At 45.5% G+C, this 22258-nt stretch overlaps 2 protein-coding genes across 5 annotated transcripts in view; one reads left to right on the top strand and one right to left on the bottom strand.

The window, feature by feature from the left end:
• POLA1 (DNA polymerase alpha 1, catalytic subunit) overlaps positions 1–5356 on the top strand; it is a 349214-nt gene extending 343858 nt beyond the window's left edge. For all 3 annotated transcript variants that reach the window (XM_037901946.2, XM_037901935.2, XM_043537997.1), the window contains exon 37: positions 3196–5356. In XM_037901946.2, coding sequence (XP_037757874.1) covers positions 3196–3368 — 173 coding nt within the window. In that variant the 3' untranslated portion in view covers positions 3369–5356. The remainder of the gene's footprint in view (positions 1–3195) is intronic.
• Positions 5357–9864: 4508 nt separating this feature from the next.
• On the bottom strand, positions 9865–21709 carry ARX (aristaless related homeobox). 2 transcript variants are annotated; one of them, XM_043538003.1, is made up of 6 exons: positions 21171–21709; positions 18947–19625; positions 16422–16467; positions 13852–13921; positions 13593–13767; positions 9865–10847 (listed from the first exon to the last, which is right to left on the bottom strand). In XM_043538003.1, exons 1-6 carry the CDS (start codon positions 21361–21363, stop codon positions 10607–10609), a joined length of 1404 nt encoding a protein of 467 aa, XP_043393938.1. In that variant the 5' UTR covers positions 21364–21709; the 3' UTR covers positions 9865–10606. The 2 variants fall into 2 exon arrangements, with proteins under 2 accessions (XP_043393938.1, XP_037757884.1); XM_037901956.2 differs by having other exon boundaries at positions 13593–13921; positions 21171–21707.
• Between the last annotated feature and the right edge of the window lie 549 nt (positions 21710–22258).

Here is a 22258-nt window from a genome sequence, read left to right on the forward strand (position 1 = left end):
TCTGAATTTAGTGGTATAACATTGTATTTTATAATTAAGACTTAAAATTATCCTCCCACTAATTTAATGCAGCCACTTTTATTTCTCCTTTCCCATTCCACCTTTCCCTTCTGCCTAAAAAAAAAAAAAAAATTCCATCTAGCAATCTTTTTAAAGTAATTAATGTAAATTTTCAGAAGGGTTACAGTGAACAATGAATGTTTAGATCTAGTGAACAAAAGCTAGAAACTCTGCTAGTGGAATGGCTTGAGACAGATTTTGAGTGATGCGTGTGTCGTTTTTTTTTTGTTTGTTTTTTTGTTCTTCACTTCAGCATTGCTTTATTGTTTCAGTTTAGTTGTTCTTTTCCTGATTAATGTGTCTTCCTGCTCTTTCCATATGTAGCAGCTGTTTCTGTACATTGATACACTTCACCTTGGTCTCTCCTGGGCTCTGGGAATCTTTAAAACTATTTTACCCTAATTTTGAACTTCAAGTTTAGACACTTCATGATATAGTTGTTGGTACAGTAAGCACAAGTTTCCTCAGTTTTGCCAGGACATGAGCAGTTGCAAATAATATCCTTTAATATCTCTTACGCTTTATCAATATATGAACTGCTTAGTGTCTTGAGGATTATGGTTAGTTTAATTTTTGTTTGACAATACACTGAATCCTGTAGTAACTCAGTATATCTTTTCACAGTTATGTTTAATTAGACCCAACATTTAAAGTGTTTCCAGGTTAATTACATGTGTTTTATGCTATAGTGACTCAAATCTGATTAAAGTACAGAATCTTTAATCTGGTTTTTCATTCTCTTTAGGCTGAATTTTAAGTTATCTTTTACCGGTAGAAAAAAGTAATTTGATTATTGACTGAATAGTGGCAAATAGTAATTCAGATATGTTATACTCAAGTAGACTCCATATATTGATGACTTCGGATCTGATCCTGCAAACACTTATAAGTGTGTGTGAAGGTGGGCACATAAATTCTCACATACTTAAAATTAAAGTTAAATGTAATCCTTTGGGGACCGAATGGTTGCTGATTAGAGTTGTTTGTAAAGTACCTAAAATGTGATGTACACTTTTAATCTTGTTTAACTATCATAATTTTAAAATAAAAGAAATTTGCATTAATATGTGCAAAGACTGGCTTCAGTGGAAGTTCCTGAGTAAATAAATGTGAAAAGCTAAGCGTATGAATTGAGGAATCAACAATAATACCTGAAGCTAGGTATATTGTATCAAATTATTAGGTAGTGATCTTACCTTGAAAAATCTTGCTAAGGTCAAAGATGTTTTATAATATGTTTATAAAATTCCAGATTTGTGATTATTTTCCCCCAATACTTTCTATCCCTCCTATCTAATGTTTTTCTCCCAGGTCCTCATACATTAGATGGGTCCTTCTTCACTCCCATGGATATAGGACACAAGCTAGATCAATGGGAAGTGTTCATCTCTCCACCTTAATTTTTTTTTGTCTAACCCTACATGGGTGGACTGGAAAAGTCACAGAGTCCCAAAAAACATGTGGCTCTCATTGCTCCTGGGGAATGCTCACTATCCTAAAGATTTACGTTATTCTAACAAACCACACAAAGTGTAGTACTGGCTAGTTAAGAAAGAATTGTTATTCTTATGGTTTTTTACATGGAATATGTACTGTGGGGCATTTTTGTAATATAAATAAGGTAATGAAATCCTTCAATCTCTGCTCAGAGGACAGCAAAGAATGAGACAGGTTGTAGCAGGTCAAGAATAATGTGCAATAGGAAAACTGCGTGGGATGCTTGCAGGATACATGCTTATGCTATGCCAAAATGGCTTGTGAGCTGCTTCAAGAGATTGCATATCTCCGTGTGCCATACTGTCACCGTTTTGATCGGCAGAGAGGCTTCAACTGGAGCTCCTCCAGTATAAAAGAGGGAGGAACCCTCAACTTTGGAACCACTTCCTGCATGTCCACTAGTCCTAAAATGTCTGAATCAGTTGACCTTCCAGGTGCACTATGAGGTCTATCTATTTACCTGGGCTTATAAAGAGGGAGGGGCATGATTGGAACCTGTTTGGAAAGAGGAGCATTGTTGGACTTGATCTTTACCACGTGTTTTGTTGTTGGCATGTGGAATATCTGCTAATTTTAGTCTTAGTTGGATTGTGTTTGTCATTTTGATAAGGCACTCACAGACAAAGATAAGAGAGCTTGTTTGTTTTTTCTATATTGTTATAAAACTAAATTTAAAAAAGAAAGTGACTTTGCCACTGAATTCATGAAGTGTTTAAAAAAACAAATATTGTGTGTTTTGTCAGAGATATCATGCCAACCGAATACTTTGGAATGGCCTATTCATTGGTATATCAAGAGAATCTTATGTCTTCTGCATAAGGCCTATTAGCTAAGACAATAGGCTCATCTTACTTACGTGTTAGGGTAGGAAGTTGCGGTCATGGGGAGTTCCTCCTTTGTTAATAGTGTGCACTTAATGCCTTTCTTCAAAGATCTTGAAGTGCATTATGATGATAGATAAGTATTAATATTCCCATTTTTCAGATGAGGAGACCTGGGAACAGAGAGGTAGACCTGCCCAAAAGTATTTCGGTGATCCAGTGATACAGATAGGAATAAGAACAAAGGATGAAATTATGGTGCCATTGAAGTCAATGGCAAAAAAATCCATTGACTTCACTGGGGCCAGAATTTCATGCTGAGTCTCCAGATGCCTAATCCCTTTTTTCAACCACTAGACATGCTGCCTACTCTGTGATAAGTTTCATGATCCCACTTTTTTTTAATAATCATTTGTCAATGACAGCACACTCCTGGTTTTCTCTGATGTTGTGTCTCACCAACCCCCACTTTCTCCCTCCACTTGGGCAGCATTTCTGGCCAAGCAGCACTTCTTGTCAGTTACTGACAGGAGGTGCTGCACCAGTTCAGTTGCAGTGTGACAGATGGTCTGACTAATTCCTTGTTGAACTAGATTCAGTGTCTTTGTGAGTTACAATTTTGACATCCCTCCTAAACTTGTGGGTAAAGGCATTGTTGGAAAAGGTAAGTGGGGCGTGAGAGCACAGCAAAAGTCTGAAGCTGTTGCAGTAAAATTTGTTTTGTGTCTCCAGCAGCAGTTAATCACATCTTATTTTAAAAGATTGATGAAAAAGTGTTTCTCTTTTTGATCTTTTAATCCCTCTCTTTTGTTTTTAGACATCATGAAGAGGAAGCTGACCATAAATGAGACAGAAGTTTACAGAAAGTTGAAGAACACAGTAGACAAATTTCTGTCCATGAGTGGCTATTCTGAAGTAAACCTCAGCAAACTCTTTCAGACCTTCAGTATAGTAAAATCTGTGGGAGATCCCAGTAATGAAAGACAATGATTAAGTGAAAATGGTAGAAGAGAGGTTTGTTTATCCTTCAAAAACAATAATCTTTTTTCTCCTCTGGCTTTCCCATTTTAAACAATAATACTCTGATTTCAACATACATAAAAGACAGATGTGTTTTAATCATCTTGGTTTCTCAGTGGAGAAAAAAATAAGTAAAGATAAAAACAGAATATAGTGATTTACTGGACCACCTGAGTAGTTGATTTTGTGTGTGTGTGTGTGTATATAGTGTTGTATCTAGACCTATGAGGGAAAAGGGGGTGGGGGAATTGCTGCTTTAATTGAATAATTCCCAGTGAGAGTTGCTGGAATGTAAGTGATCCTAGACTTTGCTCCAGGGTATTTAGTAGAGGTGCTCTCAGGAAGAGAGGTTAGTAGAGGTCTCAGTAGGAGCACTAATGTTTTGCCTTTTCATAGTTTATCTACTTTCCTATCGTAAACATACCAATTAAAAACAATACTAAACCTAAAAGCCTCCTAATACCTTCTTCTGAAGGGGACTTTACTTTTAAGATTTATATATAAAGGTACTAAACAAGGGATGGCAGTTTTATAACCTGTAGTTACCAAAAACAGAGAACTATATTTTTTCTGGTTTAGATGTACTTTCTTTGTATTTACACATAAGTAATGTCTTGCTATTCTAAAGAAATAAATATGCAGTCAGCTTACCAGATACATATACCAAGCACATAGATATCTAACTTTATTCCACACAAAAATCAGATGATATAAACAGTCAATGACAAAAATGTGGGTACAACGAAGTGTAGCCAAAAAAATTGAAGTTGGTGTTTTGTGATAAAAGTGATTATGGCCATACTGAAGTTTTAATGGTTTTATAAACAGATCTTATTTACTGTTTACTGCCAGTAAAATGACAAACAGAAATGACAAGAAATTATAATAAAAATGGTTGGTTCTTTTGTGTAGGAGGAGGAAAAAATTAAGGTTGTTTGTACTTTTCAATAAGTATTACATTCTGTGTTAGGTTTACAGTGTCATGTATTTGTTAATTCAAGACTTTAAAATGCTTTTAAAGATATGTAACAGTATAAAATTTAAAATTTCATACTGCTTGAAGGAAAAAAATAAAGTTTTCTGGTGAAAGAGAATTTGACTGGATCCATTGTATATATTGGACACAACAGGGGGAGTGTCCCAGAGCCTTACTGAGCCTGAACATCTACCTGCAACCTTAGCCCCACAGCCCAAATCAGTTGACACTGGCCAACAGCGGCCATTTTATTGCAGTGTAGACTTACCCTTTGAGTCCATTCCTCTAAGTTTACAGTGCAATTTACAGAGATATATGCATCTCTGCTTTTAAAAGGTCAGTTTGGTTCAATGAAAACTAAGAAAAAGGCTTGAAGCTAGAAAATAGTGAGAGTACCAGCACAAACCCACTAGATATCAAAGGGGATTGTGTGTGATTGAGTGTATGTGTTTATATCATATTTGTTTATAAAATTTCACCAGAGAGTGCTCTGGGGTAACACTGTTATGTAGATAGTGATGTTGTGTATGTCTAAGTATACATTTGCTTTCTCATACGTGGGGCTAACTCCCGCAAGTTTTACTCGCACAAGTAGTCCTAATAAATTAAATGAGTGTGTGCTTATCAACAGTTACCAGTTTGGGGTCAGTGTTATCCTATACATCTGGATGCATCAAGCGGTGCTACTTGTGCATTCATTCAGCATACTTAGTCAGATCATTATAACGGATAATTTCTCAGGTGTAAAGTCTGAAATAAGGTCTTGCTGTCTAAATGAAACAATCAAGTTAGAGACCATTGAACGATACAATAATCAATAGCCTGTCTTTTTTTTTAATTTCCTGTATATTTGAGATTTTCCACTATAACCAGTCAAATTATTATTTGACGTGACCAATGAGACTGGGTAGAATTTTTAGAAAAGTAAAAAGATTACATTCTTCAAGACATGTAAGTATTATATACAAATAAAATGTTTACTCTGGCATTTGTATGTATCTGTATAATCATTGTTGAATAGTCTGTTAGTTTATAAGGTTAGGGAGTTTTAAATTAAATGAAGGTTGTGGAATAATTGTGAAGAGTGCAGCAATATGTAGCATCCCTATTTGTAACTCCAGTAAAGTTGTACTTCCATCACCCAGAAAAGAAGGATTAAGCCCTGTTTTTATGATACAGAAAAGACAAAATCCCCTCTACAGCAACTGTCGCCAGCCACAATCAGATGGCGAATCGGAAATGAATGCTTTTCCCAATTTCAGGCAATTTTTGCTTCGTCTCAGATAAGAGTTGAATTCCTGGCAAGGAACAACTGCCTTTTTCCTTACTAATAAGCCCTAAGCAATTTGTCTGTTTTTGGTCCTGGAGAAAGGCTGGGAAATGCAAAATCATCTTTCTATATTTTTTTCAATATTCTCTCTACATAGGAAATGGCGATAGTTGATGTAGTGCTGTAAATAATTCGGGAAAGGTTGAAGTTCACAGGCTTGTATTTTGAAACTGATCTAGGCTGAATTATTCCACATTCTCCCTTGTACCTCTCCCTGCTGCAGCCCCCTCATCTACTACAGTTAAACATATTTTTTTCATTCTTTTTTTTTTTCCACAGTTTGGGGAGAGCAATGCTGATACATAAACTAAGACGCCAGGCTTCACATAGGGCATTTATGTGTTATTAAAAACAAATTCATACCATAAATCCATTTGGTCCTCTGCCAAAATTCCCTTTTTCATTGCAAAATGCACTTTGCTAATTCCAAACTTCGGCCCATCTTCCCTTTTGCTCTATTTGTCTATCTTCTAGAGCACCTTAAATATTTCTTAATTGAACAGTTCGTGGTGAATTCTCCTTATAGCAGTTTAATAGATTAACTCATCTGTGCCAGCTTCAAATTTCAGATTAAAATTCCTTCATCCCGAAGGCAGCATTATCAGGTTATTGGAGGCTGTTTTCAAACCTTGGTTTTGAATAGCAGCGGCTCTGCATTAATTTAACCACTAAGCTAATAAGTAGGTTTCGTTTTGTTATGCTAAGCTTTATTGCTTTTCTTTTGATCAGAATGGTGTTGTTGAGCAAAGCAGCAGACAAGGCATTCTTTGATGAGGGAATTAGTGCTCTATTCTTCCTCTATTATTCATAGCACAGTGGAATATGTAAGTACCTGAGGGTGTCAAAGGAGAGCAGGCTCTATTGCAAAGTGTTCGCCTTGTTTCTCTCAATAGCTGACTATGAGATGATAAACCGCTTAATACACTGCACTAATTGGATGAGAGCAGAAAGAGATGGGAATTAAGGCAAGGCAAAAGGAGAAAGTGCTACCAGCCTTCATTCACTCTGTCACCACTTTAACAGCGCCAAAGGAGGCACAAGCTTTCTATAAGCAGACCAGAGGTTTTGTGCAGAGATAAAATGAACCTGTTAGTGGATTCAAGTAATACACTAATTATTGCACAGTATAAATACCACTACTGGTTTTATAACACGGAGGTAAACTTCTTTTGAGAACGTTATAGGATTGCTTGCCAGTAGTATAGATCCTAATAAGGGCCCAGAGTAATAACCCCCTGGATTAGCAAAATTGCTGCTTGTGGAAGTATGATTCGGGCTTTTACGAAGATTTCAGCAGAAAGAATAAAAATGACTGAATGACATTTCTTAATGCGTAATGGCTTGATAATGATTCCCTTTTCTTTGCAGTAAAAATGTGTCCTTCAAACTGTACAGTTAATAACGTCCAGGCGCAAACGTTATTTTTCTTTGAAAACTCTAAAATATATATGTGTATATATAATGCTGTCAGTGAAATGTATAGTTATTTGGGGGAACTGTAGCTTGTTCATAAAAACAAACAATTCAGGTCTGTCGAAGTGGCCTCTCTGTGTGCGATCACCTCCCCACACAGCCGGGGGCGCTGGGGGGATCAGATAACTGATATGTACCTTCCTCTGGGGTTTGCACCTCTTAATTCTACCCCGGAGAAATCCCGCTGCAGCCATCTCTTTATAAAACAGAAAACGTCTGCAAACCCAAATTCCGGACGGGGGAGAAATGAAATCTGCCCCGTGTTCGGTCTGCTGCAGACCGTGCCCTTCGGTCAGGGTGCCTTGCACACCAATTTTCACTCCGCCGAGCTGGCTTTGAAGAGCGTCGGTATCCGTGCCCCCAGGTTGCCAGAGTCGCTGCGTGTTGCAGGAGTCTGGAGTCCTGGGGCGGAACAGGGAGTAAGGGAAACCCTGGGCTGGGAACTCTTGTTGGCTTCGACATGTGAAAACAGATGGTGGGAGATTTGGCCCTGGGAGAGAATCGGGTCGCCATGAGTCCTGGCTCTCTAGCGCTACATACAAGCGTCAATATTTCTTTGGCGATTGTAAAGACTATATGGGGGGGGAGGGTTGTTTGAGGTTGAGACGGGGAGGGTCATGCTCCCTTTGCATTGTAGCGAAGCGTTCCCAGATATTAGGGCCGAAGTGGGTTGCCATTCATTAATAATGCTTCACAATTCGATTAAATCATTCTGGAAAATCTCATAAAATCCCCTAAGCACGCTCCAGTGGCTCTTTCCAGCCCCCAGCATTCAGCGCTCGGGAAGGTTCGGAGGGGGAAGAAAATTGGTTTCTTTTGCCGCTTTGAAAAGCTGCTGGGCGTTTGTCATGCGTGCCCCGTCAGCTGCTGAACAGGGAGCCCCGCTGGAAGTCAGGGGGTCGCGGGCGTGGGGGCTGCTGACGGGGACGCTGGGGCGCGGGACGAGTTTCCCTCCAGCTGGAGCAGCTTGAAAGAAGAGGGGGCCTTGGGCTGGGGCGTGTTTGCAGCATCCGAGGGAGCCGGGATGAGGAGGCTGGTAAAACAAGGCCCGGCTCGGCTATCGGCCGGCCCGAGTTGTGAGCCGTGGCTGGAGCGGGGGGTGTCACGCGATTTGCTTCTGCTCCGGGGAAGGGTCAAAGGAGAAGCGATGGCTTCAGACCCGCCGGCGGGCCAGCCTGGGAGCAGCTACCGGGCCCCGCACTGCCAGCTGCTCAAGCAAGGGGGGTCCGGCGCGGCCCCTGCCAGCAGCACCTCGGGGCACCGGCGGGCCGCGCGGGGAGGGAAGCGCGGCCCGCCGGGGTTGCGGGGCCCGAGACGGGCTTTCCCGCCTCGCCACCCTCACGGGCAAAGCCGCGCGGGGAGGCAGCGGCGCGGGATTCTGCCCCCGGCGCTCCGGACGCCTGGAACCGGATTGCGGCTCTGCCGCTGGTTTACACACACACACACACACACCCGTCCCGACCCCGCCGGGCCTCCCCGAGCTTGTTCCCCGCGCTGGAGCCGGTGAGGGGAGGGCCGGGTGCGAGCCGGGACTAGCGCTGGGCACCTCCCAGGGCACATTTAGAGGCGCATTTCCCCCGCTGCTGGTGCCCCCTCCCCCGCAGTGTCCGTCCCCCAACAGCCTGGCTTCCCGCCAGTGCCAGCCGGGGTCACTCCCCTCCCCCCGCACAGCCCTTCCCTTCCAAACCAGACCCGCAGGGACCGACCGGATCAGTGCAGGAATCAGGACACATCGTGCCAATGCCCTACTCACAGACACCCCCCCACACCCCCGTGTAAAAGCCCAGATTGAAACTCCTCTCCAGTCTCCCCGCCCTCTCTGGCTGGCCCCCAGGGTCTAGGCCTTGTCAGATTGCAGTAGTTGTGGCTGGCCAGGTAGAGGAATAACTGCGTTGACCAGGAAGCTACAAACACCTTCGCCAAGAGGTCTACAAGTCTGACGTCCTCCAGTTCCCCTGAGCTGCAAGGCCTAGAGCACGGGCGTCTCCCCGCCGCTTCCACAAGCCCTCACTTTGCCTGCCCCCCTTTGGCTAAACCAGTGTTGCCCTGGAAGCACGTGGCGGCCGACTTGAAGTCTGTATGACATTTAATACATACAATGGACACACACGGGCTGGAACCTGCCACGCATGACTGTAGGAGGGTTCTGCGTCTCAGCGAGTTTCAAATTGTTCGGATTTTTAGGGCAGGCGTCTTAGAAACGCATTCAACGTTCAATCTTTTAAAAGAAATTCCTATTTTGTTGACTTAAAACAAGAAAAACCCGCCCGTACTAAAGACAGGAATCTCAGCTTCCTCCTACAGCAGTTTTGGGGGGTAACAATGTTTTGGACAGTTATAATAGACCATATTTGTTACACCGCTGCTATTTCCATGGTTATTTCCAATGACGCTATTAAATGCCATATACTTCAATGTAGCCTTCACAATCTTTTTGTTAAACATATATATATTTATATATATATTTTTTATTTTCTGTGTGTGGCACTTCTCCACCTAATAGCAAGGAAAAGTGTTAACAATAACGACATTACACAAAAGTACTGTACCATTGCCTTTTTAGGGTTTCGGAAACCTCTACAGTTAATAAGTTAAATAAAGGGGTTGTACATAAATATTTGTCTAGGAACCCTATTATATCTACAACACAGTAAGAATCTACAGAATGACAAACTTTTACAACACTACACTGAGTGCAATTGTTTTATAACATTTCAAATATACAAAGCTCTGTTCTTTTTTATAACAATGGTATGTACAGAATCAATAATCACAGTTTAGTGACTTAAACAGTCCATATTCTAGCAGTGTATTTCCCTTTGGTTTGATAAAAAAAACCTTGGTTGGTGTAGTGTTAAAGAATATAACAAGAAAAAGATATACCCCTTTCCTTTAAGTGCACTGGTTATCTTACAGCATCAAATTCACTTTCATTCTGCACTGGCAGCGTCCTTGGTTAATAATATGCAGCTGGCTGCAATAACATGTACAATAGTTCTCCAGTGCTCCTGATAGACCGACTTAACATCCTAAGATGTTATTTTAAGAAGCTGTGTGGGAGGTTTAGGTAATTTTTTGGAAATTGCAATTTATTTATTTATTTTATTTAGCCAGATGTCCAGAAAGGGGGGAGGGGGAAGGGAGAGGACGGGATGTAACTTTAATTCTATATAATATAATATCTTATTAGGAGCTCTTTTGTCTAATGACCAATGAAGAAATTAATGTAGTGTACAGTTTTAAAATGTACCAGCCAAGGAGTTACTTATTCAGGAGCTTGTAAATGTTGGTTCACTCATGTGAGTGCTGATGCTTGCTTTCTTCAAGTTCCTAACCCGAGAACCTATCCAATGTCTTAGTCGCTGGTCCTCTTTTTCCATTTGGTCTTGATTCGTGCTAGCTGAGGTGACCTTTATTTATTTATTTATTTTAGCACACCTCTTTCCCTGTGCTGTTTCCAGGGATAATATTGAGCTGTGTGAGCTGAGCTGCGTGTTCTTTTGCTTTCAGCCTCAGAGCTGCTATGCTCGAAGCCCGTCTGTCTGCTGCAGCTGTTGCTGGATCTGATAGCCCACTTGATTGCACTGCACTTTCCACGGCAGGAGTGGGCTGTCTCAGTAGGGCAGCAGCAGTGGAAGCACTAGTCAGGGGAGCCATAGTGGAAAAGAGCCTGCAAGTAAAGTAAACATTTTGGTCAAAACCAAGGCAGCTTATGTGAGTGTGTCTGTTGCTGTTTTGTCAGAATAAGGTGACCAGCGCTGTCATATCTGTTCCTTTTTTCCCCTTTCCCTGTTCGCTTCCACTGAGTTCATGTCAGAGCTAAGCAGCGAAGTGTTATCACTAATGTAGAAAAGACAAAGACGTTGAAAAAAAATCTCAACACTGGCAGTCAAAAGATTTTTAAAAAGCGAGTCTAATTCTCTCAGATTTGCTGGTGACAGCAGCTCACACTAGAGCACACTGTCAGGAGCAGTTGATACTGTGATTTACACTTAATAGGGAGAGGAATTCCAAAATGAAACGCTTTGGGGGATTGTTTTCTCCTTAGCTATCATTTAAAATAGAAACGCTGCACACATTAAACTCTTCCATTATACTGTTCCTCTCTTTTCCCCCAGTGGATTTCTGCCTTTCCCCTTCCCCCCTCCACAATCATCTTCCTCCTTTAAAGGTTCTACTGTCCTGATGCCCAAAGTGTCTTAACCGTTCCTCAGCACTGATGCCCATACCAGCAGGAAGTGGCATTCCTGTTGATTTCCTCACAGTGGAATGCCAATTATTATCCAGCAACCTAGCATCCAGGCTCAATGACACAATCTTTTAAATGCCTTCCCTCTAGTTTTTCTTACTTCTCTCACCAGAGCAGTCACTCTGAAGAGTGCAAGTGACCCCCTTGACTGGCACATCAAGATGTACAGACTCTCCATTAACCAAGGATGTGATTATTGACATCATCACGGCTAGGAATTGAACTGTGTTCCTTGAAGGCATCAGGGTCTACATACTAAGCCCTAGCATGCTAAGCTCCCATATTGGCTGCTGCGATTTTTTTTTCTTTCTGAGTCTTTGATGCAGATATTAAGTATTAAGATTGGCAAGAATGGAACGCATTCCCTTTAAAAGGTCAATTACTGCTCAGTTGAACACAAGCTTTTAGGTTCTTCAGAACCTCTAATTCTACTGGTAAAATCTAGCAATACTTTATATATCAAAACAATGATAGGTCTGATTAGTGGGAGGCAATCCCTGTTGTGGTGAACTTGTTAAATTTAACCGTTTTAAATCACCTAATACATACTGAAATACTACATTTCAAGGTGGATGTGAATTTGCTCTGTCATGCCTATTTTAATCTTATAGCCCATTATCCAGGCTGAGTTAGTAAGCTTTTACAATTCACTTTTCAATTTGTTGTCAGAAAGAAAAAACAATCCGTAGAAGGACTGCACTAATGCTACAAGAGAAGTGATAAACTGTGAAATCATCGCTCTAAGCAGGGGGCGTGACACCACTGTAACATCACTTGTTCCATTAGGTAAATTGAGTCACTGACTACAATTTGATGCATAAACTGTTTAATTGTATTGGTTTAGACTAAGAAACTAATTTTACTTAGATTTTTTTAAATTTTCCTCCCGACGATTGTGTTAAAGTGGCTGCTCAGTTGGATGAATCTATTATTTCTTTGTTCTCCTAAACAGAGATCCTTGCAGTTACATTCAGTTTTATTTTCACTGCTCTCTCCAACTTAATAAATCCTTCTATTGTTTCTCTGTCTGTGTGATTAACTACAGACTTTTTAGTTCATCATTTGGTTTTCATTTAAATAAAGGAAGCTATAATATACGTGAATCGTTTCTTTTATTTCAGTGTCTTACACGACTGGTAGATTTAGGTATAAAACACACTGAGAAATAGAGCCGAGCAAATACTCCAAAACAATTTTTACGACGAGTCCTACTAATTATTTAATGCTTCACCTGTATTGTGTTCCCTTGCTACAAATACTCTAGCGAGTGATGCGCTGGGACAGGAATGTTTGTGGAAATCGTGAATGTCTGTCTACCAGATATAAGAGAATATTCCCAGAGAGCAGATTTTGAATTAGTAGACGTGAATATTCCCGGTGACAATCTGATTCTAAGAGTTACCCTCATCTAGTCAGGGAACCGAAGCGTAACATGTGACCTGTGCGTCCAATCAACACTAACCAACACAGCTCGAATTTCGAACATCAAATAATCCACAATGAACTGCTTGCGAGAGATCTACCAACCCAGAGTCGTTATAATTCTGTGAATGGTTTTAAATAACTAATACGTTCAAGAAAACGATAGGCTGCTCGAGCGCAATTTGTGAACAGCAAAAGAGGTAAAATTAATCAAATTACACGCTACAAATTATTCACCCGGCTCTACCGGGGAAGCATCATCGGCGCCAAGTCACTTGTGGGATACCAACTTCAGGGTGAGAAGCTGCCTTTCCTTCTTGACTCACTGCCACCAACCCTCACACCAGAGCAACTCTTCGAAAACTTTCTTGTTACTCTTTCAAGACAGTTCTATTCACATTAACCTCCACCTGAGACTCGGAGCACTGCACATTAATGAGTCAGGTTGTAGCATGCAGACGTCAAGTGCTTGGAAGTCTGCCACTTCCCCTCACTTGTCCTTTTTTTCCCCTTTCCCTTCCCCCCCGCCACCGCCCCGAATAATCTGTAGTGTAAATTCAACTAAGAGGTGCCTAACTAATCCAGGCAAGAGAAGTGCGTTAATTGAACACAAGCTGGATTGCAGTAGGCAGTCGTGGCTCCGGAAAGCCATGTTCCATGGCACGCACTTTCTCCTCCCCAACCTCCACCCCCCTGTACTGTGTATACACCGCTTTGGCAAATGGAAACCGTTCAACTTGTTACCTGCCAAATGCAGGGCTGATGAAGGCTGGATGCCGGAATACAGCTGCGCCCAGGAAAGTGCTGAGGCCTAGCGGAGTCCCACTTGGTGGCAAAGTTGCAGAACCAGGCGGAGGAGGTAGACTAGGGAAGGCGGCGGCAGCAGCTGCTGCAGCAGCAGTCCAGGCGGAGTCTAGAGCTGGGTGATGAGGAGGGAAAGGACTAGCATCAAGGTATGGACTGAGTGGGTGAGTTGCTGACAGGGGACCAGGGAAAGGCAAACCTGGGGTGTGTGTCTGAGCCCCAGCCTTTTCCCTCTTCCGCCATTTAGCCCTACGGTTCTGGAACCATACCTGAAAGCCAAAAGAAAATTGGTTTTAATAGTTTACATATTTCTGGCCTCCTCTCCAAATGTTTTGCCCAGCAGACCTGGTAAATTTTACGGATAGGTCTCGAGCATTTCTACCCCAAACCCTCAGCAGGCAGAAGGTCAGAACTGGATAGGATTTTAGACTACAAATGGCAGTTGTTCCAGGTAACATTTGGAGGGGTTGGGGGGAGGGGGGAAGAGAGAGATAACTTTGTTGTTATTACATCGAGTAATAAATGGCCTAGGTTGGTCAAATAACTCGCACATTAAGACAGGATTAAACAACCCCTGAACTGGGCGTGCATGGTTACCTTTCATGAAAGCGTTTTTATCATCTTCTCCTGGTTTATATATTTACCCTGCTGGTAAAGTGATTGCCTCTTTGGAGGAAAGTATGAGGCTAGGGTGGCGCTGACCCGTTAAGCCTTTTATCCTTAGTCTGGTTGCTTATGCTATACACTATATAAATAATACCTCGTCTCCGGATTTACGTTTCACAGGTATAAATAAGCACACACGTGTGTACTGAATACTCTGAATGTATGTAACATTTAACACACAGTATAATATTCGGAAGTTTCTTTTTCAGCTAACATGTATCCATTTTCCAGAGGAATCCTACTGGTTTGAGTGGAGAGTAAAACGTTTTAATTTAAATACTTGACAGCATGGTGGTGGTTTTGGCAGCATACAATAATGCTTTCTTTTATGGACATTTTAACTGAAACATTATTGCTGTAGTCAAATGTTCTAAAAATTAATTCCCACTAGAACTAAATTATTTTTATGATGTGATCTATACACACACCCACACTAAGATCTGCATGGTATCTTTCACTGAAGTTAATATTTACAAATGGTATCATTTTAGGCTCATTCAGCTTTTTAAAGATTAAAAGCAATACAAAATCGGGACTGCAAGTAAAATGTAATATTTAAAAAAAAAAATCGCGAAGCTATTGAAGGAATAATATGCATGTCCCAGCTGTACTCTTAGGATTTAGTTTACATGACTTTGTTAGCCAGCCACAGCATTGCAACCTCACCCTAAACATTCGTTAATCAAAATCTGTTTGTTCTTTGAAACAGGAGAAATTAATAAAACACCACATTTTAATGGAAAATGTTTGCTTAATAGCAAAGTATAAATATCACACATCAAAGGAGAGCCTTTGAAAGAGACATAATCTGTTAATTTTGCGGAGCGGTGGGGGTTGAATTTTCACCTTTAAATGTAGCTCACGTTTGGCAGATCATTATGAACCCCCATCTCAACTGCAGCTAAACGAATAAAAGCAACAATGCTATGTGGAGACGTACGTATGAAGAGACATAATGTTCTTAAAGGAAACCAAAATCTTCTACAAGCGGATCGTCTCTCTCAACTAAAACTCAATTAGCAAGCTGCCCCCACTGCAATTCCCCATTATTGAATTAATAAGTCTGAGTACACCCAAAAGGTAAACGAAGGGACTCTCATAATTCATATTCCCTTAATTACATCTCCTCCAGTGAATAGGAGAAGAGAGAAAGGGGGTGTCTTTCTTTTTAAAAGTTATTTAACTTTCCCACGACTTGTTCCCCTGAGCTGAAAATACTGATTTGCTGTCACATCTCTGTTTGACAATGGAGAAATGTGTCAACAGAAAGGAGGGGACAAATCTCATCATTAGCCCCTCTAATGCAAGAAGCTGTTGTGTATTAAATGAGCCATATGGAATTTATTATGCTTTATCAGCGCCTGATTTTAACTGTAAAGTGATTTGCTCAGCTTCAGACCCAGAGACATCTGTTTTCTGTTGGCAATCAGGGCATCCCAATGTTTATCGTCTCTTTGGTTATGAGACTTGGGTTAGGAAATGCACTCTGGTATGGGGCTGCAAACACCTTTAATAGCATTGCACTCACTCACTATTAGATCAATGCGGGCTTATTGCTATCAAAAATGGGAAATCAAATAGCATTAGCCAGCCCCTTGTGCAGGCGGAGAGGAAATCAAACAACATTTCGCCTTCAAATGGCCCTGTTTGTTCTAGCACTAAGTGGGCTTTTATGAAGCCCGATTGGAGATTTAATCACGGCCAAATACCTGCTTGGAGCAGAGCAGGTTTGTCTAACAACCAAAACCCCGCGTGGCCGGGCGATTTTAATCCAACTGGGTTTCGCCGGCTGATTTCCTGGGGTCGGTTGGGGGTTTGGTGGGAGGAGGGGGGATTCGTTTCCTCCGGTCTTTCCCCTGCCCACCACACTGTCCCCAGGGGCCAGCCCCCCCCCCCCCGGCCTCCCCACCCCAGCGTGCCTCTGGAGAACACCCCGCAGGAGAGGCAAAGGCACCAGGGATGGTTTCCAACCCACCCGCGCAGGGCTGAGCCCCGTCCCAGCGGGTGCTGGTGAGCTTGGCTGGCCAGGGCCCCGCGGGCATCCACCGGCTCTCTGCGGGGTGGGGAGACCGCGCACCCGACCCAGCTCTCGCCCGGACTCACCTGCACTCGGGCTTCGGTCAGATCCAGCCGCATGGCCAGCTCCTCCCTGAGAGGGAAACAAGCACACAGACACACCGCGCCGTGAGACTCCCCTCGGGGGCGCAGGGCAGCTGGGGCAGCTCTGCCCCGTCCCCAGACCCCGGCCGGGGAGGGGGGTCTCGAGTCAATGGCCGAGCTCCGGGGGACACGAAGGGGAGCAGGATCGAGCCCCCTGCCGTGTGCCTGGTCTGAGCGCAAACACAGCGCACCCACCACCGGCAGGCCACGGCCCACAGAGCCCTGCCAGGGGAGTATCCAGGGGCAGCCCTAGCCTAACCCCCGGAGCCACAGTCTGCTCCGCAAAACTCCGCCGGGGCTGAAGTCAGCGCAGTTTGGCTCCCAGGGCTCACACCCCGCCTGCTCGCCAGACCCGCGGCCTGTGTAGCAATCGCAGGGGAAGGGCTTCTTGCACGTTTCCCCTCCGCAAGCGAGCAGGAGATGCTAGAGGGCAAAGGGGGCGAAGTCGCCCCCGGGTCAGGCGGTCCGCAATGATCTTCGTCCGTCACAGTGTGTGTCTTAAGAACTCATTAGTTTCAAACCCAGGAAACGCTCGGTGTTTCCAATGCCCACCGCAAACTCTGCACAGCGCGGGGGGGGGGGGGGCAATTTAGCTGAAACCCTACCCCTTCATTGCAGTTATTATTGCAATAATGAAGGCAAATCGGAAACCATCAAGATGTTATAAAACTGCTCGTAATCTGTTTACCTAAAATATGAGAGCGCAGAGCATAATTGGCTCTCCCCCCGCTAAAAAGAAAGAGCTGGGCTGGCCAAGGGACCCCGGGCTGCAAAGAGGCTGTTTTCTTTCAGACTCTCTCAGCCTCACCTGCAACTTTCAAAGCCTCGAGCCCGAGGGAAGCCAAACACAAGCCGCCTTCCCTTTCGCCACACAACAAGCGCTTGACATTTTAACTCAAGTCTCCGAGCCGGCTGACAGCTTTCTGTTTTAATGTCCAGCCAGAGAAAAGGCTCAGGAATCGCAGAAGCGACGACAACAAAAAAAGGCCTGTCGGATTTTCCCCGTTTCCCTCCAGGAGCTTGTAGCTAAACTACCCGTTCTGGAGCCAGCTCTGCACTATTCAGGCAGCGCAAAACGGCGCGGAAGGCCTTGGGCTGTTAAAGGTGTTAGCAACTGTGTCTTCTGGGGAAAGAGTTTCGTTGCTGTCTGGAGGCTGCAGAAATCTGTTAGATGCAGCAGAGCATAAGTGCACTCCGGCTCCCACAGTTAAATCCCCATTTAAGCGTTTCCACGCCGCATTGTTTTTTGTTTTTGTTTTTTGTTCAAAAAGAGGGTTGACTTTCCTTCTTTTAGTGACAACGGCGAGCTATGAAATTGGGGGTCTGATTGTGGTTTTAACGTTCTATAGAGGTTACTCGCTCCTTATTTTTTTCTCTCCCCTTTTGACACGGTCTCCTCGAGATCTGGCTTCAAAATTCAGGGGAAGGAAAAAAAAGCAGGCGGTGTAAATCAAAGGAGTTTCTGGGCTAAGGAGACTGGACGGGTGTGTGTGAAAAGGAGGAGAATGGGAAAGAGCCCGTCAGAACTGTAAACAAACACAAGATACACCTAATTCCCATTCGAAAATTTGTCTCTGTGTTTCTGGGCAAGGACAGTAAATGAGCTGTAGATGAAGTGTATACAACCCCAACAGACCCTACTATCAGGTTTCAGAGTAGCAGCCCTGTTAGTCTGTATTCGCAAAAAGAAAAGGGGGACTTAGTCTCTAAGGCGCCACAAGTCCTCCTTTTCTTTAGACCCTACTATGTGTAGGAGAATATCACCCCCACCCCTCTCTGACTCCGATCTAAGTTTGTATCTCTCTGCACCTATCCATACGCAGAGGTTAAACATGTTACACGCAGTATTTTAGCGGAGCTATTATCTAGCTAAATATTCTAAGAACCCAAAGCTGGAATACTTTGATCTTTTTTTACAGGACTTCCCTGGACAGGGCAGGGTTCCAGCTTGCACTGGGAAAAGCGTAACTGATACTCAGCTAGCTTGCTGGTAGATCTGAAGAAGGATCAAGGCATGGGATAAAAATAGGACACTATTTGGTTTAGCGAGGAGCTGGACAGATACTACCTGCCCTTGGCCAACTGGCTCTGCAGTGAAGACAAACTAATGGCAGAAGTTTCTCTCCTTTCCTGTGGCCGCCCCCCCCCCCCCCTTCTCCCGCTAACAGAGCAGCTATTTCTACAGTAGAGCCTGCGTCTAAAGCTGACTGAAGTGGGGGGAGAACTCTCTTCCCAGCTGATCCGAGGGGGATTCAGGAAAGGCCTGGGTGAGACCGAGAGGAAACTCCTGGCGATTGTGGCCAGCAGAGAAACTCAGGGATGTGTGTGAGAGAGAAACGCCAAGGCGCCTTCTCCACTCAGCCAGCCAGCCCCAGGAGTTGCCTCCGAGCACAGGGGAGCTGCGGGGTGGGAAGGGCCCCGCGCCCAGCCGGGCAGGCTGCGATCCGCGGCGCCCCCTCAGCCTGTACCTGGTGAAGACGTCTGGGTAGTGGGTTTTCTGGAAGGCCCTCTCCAGCTCCTCCAGCTGGTAGCTGGTGAAGGTGGTGCGGTAGCGCCGCTGCTTCCTCTTGAGCAGCCCCTCCTCGGAGTCGCTGCCCGCCGACAGGCACACGCTGTCCTCGCCGTCCTTGCCCTCGGCGTCCTCCGGGTGCAGCAGCAGCTCCTCCTTGGGGGACAGCTCCCCTCCGTCGGGCCCCGCGGCGGGGGCAGCGCCGCGCCTGGGCTCCTTCAGGAGCCCCCCGCCGGCCTCCCCCAGCAGCTCCTCCTCGTCCTCCTCCTCCAGCTCCTCGTCCTCGTCCTCCTCCTCCTCCAGCAGCTCCTCGTCCTCCTCCTCCTCCTCCTCCTCGGGGACCCCCGCGGCCGCCGGGCCCGGCCTCTCCTCGGGGCGCCCCAGCTCGTCCAGGGCGGGCGGCGGGGGCGCGAAGGGCGCGTTCTCCCGGTACGACTTGCTGCGGCTGATGCTGACCTGGGGCGCCTGGCTGATCTTCAGCGTGTCCCAGGACGGGGCGGCGGCCCCCTCCGCCCGCTCCCCCCGCGGCCCGGCCGCCCCCGGCAGCAGCCGGCCCCCTCCGGGCCCGTACAGGCGGCGCAGCTTGGGCGGCAGATGCAGCTCGGCGGGCTCGAACGGGGGGCTCCCCTTGGGGGATCCTGCCGGGAGACAGACACACACAGCCCGCCGGGGCACAGACAGAGAGAGAGAGAGAGAGAGAGAGAGAGACCGGGTCAGGGCAGCCGCGGCAGCAAGGCAGGGCAAGGCACCAGCCGGGTGGGTGGGGGGCTCACGGGGACCCCAGCCCCCGCCCCAGCCAGCGGGAGACCCCCACCATCGTCAGCATCAAACCACGCCGGCCCCTTCGGCTCCCCACCCTTCCAGAGTCCGGCTGGAAAGTTGCCAGCGGTCCATCCCAGTGTAGCCGCCTGCTTCTCTCCTGCAGCGGGCAGCCGGTCCTAGCTGGTGGCATAAAGCGACCATCGCTCATCCCTGCCCGATAACAGGCGCCGGCCGTAGCGCGGGCTCAGCAAACCCTTCCCCGCCCCGGTTATTCCCCCCGCTCTGCAGAACACACTTCCCTTTTAACCCAGGGACTTCGTGCTACCATCAGAGTCTGAAATAGCCCTGGGGAATCGGGGGGATGAGGGGGGGGAACACACCCAAAGGCCGAGATGCTCTAGCTCGTCTCGCTTCCTTTGCCCTAACGGTGTTCATTGGATATTTTCCGTTTCAAACAAGCCTATTATTCTAAATCGCAAGTTTATCTGGCAAGGAGAAAGAAAACCCGCTGCTGTGAATGATCTCCCCAGAGGTTAAACCGCCCTTGAGCGGGACGAAACAGCCCTAAACGAAAAGAGATGGGAAATGTGATTTGGTGGCGAATTATTAATTCCCCTTCTCGCTCAAAAGCAAGCATGAACTTCATACAGGAGATCAGAGAAATGTTTTACACAACAAATACGCAGGATTTCCATCCCCACCCCTCCAGCTTTTCTTTAACGATACTGAGTCTCAATTAATAAAACTACTGAAAAATATGGAATCCGGCTTAGCTAGGGTACGAATCTAATAGTGTTCACTTCTGACATAAATGGTAAATCCCCAGCAAGAACGATGAACTTGTCAGGCTAAGAACAGCGCAAAAGGAAGCCGCAGTTTCCCAGCAGTTCCAGCCCAGTACCATGCAATGCGAAGAGTTTAGTCTGGGCTAAACTTTAGTAAAATCAAATTAATAATAAATAAGAATAATCTGAACTGAAGATACGATCGCGGTAACCAAATCCGCCCAACTCAATGGCAATGCTCCCCCACTGCGGAACACCCTCAGCGCCCCAGAATTACAGGGTCTCCGCCGCTCGGAGAGCCCCTGTCCACACGCTGGAAGGGGGTGGGGTGAGCTAATCCCAACAGCAACTGCTATTCCTGACCTCTCGCTTACATAAGCCGATCTCTACAAATATATTACTTTTATGACCAAACTAAATGCTCACGGTGTGAGCCAGAGCGATCGAAAACGAGCGAGCGAGATTGGGAGCGATCCAGCAGGGGTTAGAGCTCTGAATGGCTTTGCGGTTATCAGGCCTATAGAGCGTCTTCTTTGGGTCTCCCCCCTCCCCTTCCCTTCCCTTCCCTCCCAGCTGCACTTTTACTTTTCTTTTCCCCCAGCTGATTTTGCTTGCAACCCGCCGTTTGTTGCTTACCTTGCACGGCCTTGTCCTGTTCTGTCCGGTTAGACAGAGAAGGCAGGCTCTGAGCAGCTCCTAGCAATCTCATTTTACAGGGGCTCCTCCTGCCCAGGATGCTGTCTATGCAGTAGGAGGAGAGTAAAGTTGGAGATTTACTTTTACATTCAGGCCTCTCAGAGCAGCTCTCTTCTTGGTATTGATTGCTCATGGCTTTGGCTTTCCCTTCGGTAAGGAGCTGCCTCGCTCGGCCGCCTGGCTGGCTGGCTGGCTGACTGCGTGTGTGTGGGGCTGGGTTGTTGGCTTTTTGTTTTTTTGGTTGTTGTTGTTTTTGCTTGGGCTGGAGTGTTTTTTAATCCCCCCACCAGCGGCTCCACTCGCCCCTCTTCCTGCTCAGGACACTAGTAACAAGTGTAGTGAGCTGCAATTGCTTTGCTCTTGAGTCCCTCTCCTCCACGTGCTGGGAGCCGCCCTCTGATTGGCTCTCGCCAGGGGCAGGGCCGCTTCAGGCTTCCAGCTCGGAGCAAAGCCCGGTTTGGATCACTCGGGGATCAGCACCAGCGCGGAAAAGTTCCTCGGCGCGTCCCTCGGAGCAGCGTTCACTTCCACCCCTCCTCACTCAGCAAACTAGTCCAAACCCCTCGCTCCCTGCCCTCCTATTCCTCCATCTCTCTGCAGCTACTTCCACTACTGACCCCCCACCACCTCTCACGTCCGGGAAAGGGAGTGTCTGTCAAATATATTGTTTCCCACAATTCTAAATTACTGGGTAGGGGTAGGGAAAGAGGGGTACGGGTTATTAAACAACCAGGATGCGAGGTTCAGTTATTGCTTTCAAAACAATTCAGAACAACAATTCAGTTGGCATTTTCTTCTTTACTGGGGTATGGAATGGTTTCAAATGTCAGTGCACGTTTTGAGTAGTCGTTTGGAAATAAAATAATGCTTTCAAGGTACTTTGGCGGGGCTAATGCGGATGAGCTCGCACTTGTAGCAGATCTGTTACCTATCCATTGCTAGTTACGCTTGAACAGCGGTTTAACAGCAGAAAAGGAGGTACGTAGATGGCAACACGGCTTGGGTGATGGGAAAAGACACATAAAAAG

The sequence above is a fragment of the Chelonia mydas genome, chromosome 1 (assembly GCF_015237465.2).
Source record: "Chelonia mydas isolate rCheMyd1 chromosome 1, rCheMyd1.pri.v2, whole genome shotgun sequence".
Taxonomy (NCBI): Eukaryota; Metazoa; Chordata; order Testudines; family Cheloniidae; genus Chelonia; species Chelonia mydas.